The sequence below is a fragment of the Triticum urartu genome, chromosome 5A, assembly GCF_056163025.1.
Source record: "Triticum urartu cultivar PI428250 chromosome 5A, HENAU_Tu73, whole genome shotgun sequence".
Classification (NCBI taxonomy): Eukaryota; Viridiplantae; Streptophyta; class Magnoliopsida; order Poales; family Poaceae; genus Triticum; species Triticum urartu.
The window spans coordinates 667,960,072-667,961,758 of NC_141877.1; the positions used below are offsets into that span (position 1 = coordinate 667,960,072).

The window sequence follows — 1,687 nt, forward strand, 5'->3', positions numbered from 1 at the left end:
ACAACGATCATCTCCATGACTTGCTGGACATACGACATTTTCAAAAATACAACTGTTGATTTTGTTTTTATTTTTTATAAAGAAAACACACGATCCAGAACCTACGATGTGCACAACCGCGTCGACAGTGAGATCGTGCACTCCTTTGCCACTTCCCCGCCCTTAAATTTAGACTCCCGCCGCGGCCTTCTCACACACAAAGAACAGAAATCGCCATTGCTCTCCCACTCATTGTTCCCCACAAAAAATCAGATTACAGGAGGACCAACTGCTCCAAGCGATGGGATTCACCAGGGAATTCATGGAGGTGCAGGCCCACGGCAACACAAAGTTGCACGTGATCCACACCAATGACTTGCACAAGGAGGCGACCACCATTGAGCAGTTCGAGTGACACCTCTAGTTCGAGCGCCACAAGATCGTCGGAGTTGATGTGAAGTACACCAATGACCATGAAGAAGATCAGAAACCCTCCCTAGTCCAGCTCTCCATCGGCAAGGATCATCTGGTGCTGCTCTTCCAACTGAGTGCGGCCAACAAGAACTGCACCAAGTTCAACAACTTCCTCGCGGACCCCAGGTACACGTTTGTTGGTTTCTCCATCGACGGCGACATAGAGATGCTCGGCCGCGTCGGACTGCAGATCCCCCACTATGTCGACATCCAGAAGGAATGGAGGGTGCCTACAGCTACCAAGCCTCTGGACTCCCTTGGGGACGTCTTAGGCATCCTTGTCCACGACGTAGTGCTCACCAACACAGAGCACCAGCGCTGGGCGTGCATGCCCCTGTCCATGAGGCACATCGAGTACGTGGCAAAGGACGCTTACGCTGCGTATGAGATATGGAGCCGCCTCAACATCATCCAGGAAGGGCTTCGCCGGAAAAAACTCAACAAGGAGCAGACCAGAAAGCGCGCTAGGTCCTGTGGCGACTACGACTACTGAAGCAGATGGTCCCGGCAAACAAAATTATCTAGAACATTCTAGATTTCTCATTAGATTTGCTTTCGCTCAAGACTGCCTTTTGCTTGTTATAAATTTAGGTTTGCTTGTGTCGCAGTTAACCTTGTAGTTTGCTTGCAGTTTACATGTCTTTTGCACAAGTTTATTTCCAGTGCACCACAATAGGCACTTATGTGCCTATGTGCCTCTGATACCAAGGGAACCATGCGTAACTTGGCTTCACGTCATTTTACGCAACATTCTAGATGTCAACCAAAAGATTCACCTTCTTTCTGATATGTTCGTTAATGAGGCCTAATGCCTTCGAAAACACATGGAGCTCATGGTCCATGCCCCCCACAATGAAAATGTGTCACTGAAAGCTTCTTTAAAACAGAGGCACACCTTCACGTCCATGCATAACAATCATTTTCACGTCCCTACCTCCCTTGAAATCACGTCTCCGTGCCTCCAGTTAGTTACATGCATGCCTCTACGTCGGGTAACACCGTACCTCTCTCGGGCGTAACATGTTAAGAAAGTTGCTGAGAACAAAAACATCAGCAAACCGAGCATTACGTCCACCCCACTGGCACTAAATGTGACGTCAACGAAAACGCAGAGGCAGGAGCGTGCCTTACAGCCAGCTTCCGACGTATCGCAGACGTGAAGATTTGCTTCCTCCTTAATATAGGACGTGACTATCACAGACGCAAATGCTCCATCCTTCACCTCCGTGCCTCA

The 1,687-nt window shown here is 49.1% G+C and overlaps 1 protein-coding gene across 1 annotated transcript; it reads left to right on the forward strand.

Moving 5' to 3' along the window:
* Positions 1–280: 280 nt before the first annotated feature.
* On the forward strand, positions 281–946 carry LOC125542197 (uncharacterized). Its single transcript, XM_048705151.2, is given in 1 exon segment — positions 281–946. A coding segment is annotated over 1 exon segment (666 nt).
* Positions 947–1,687: the final 741 nt, after the last annotated feature.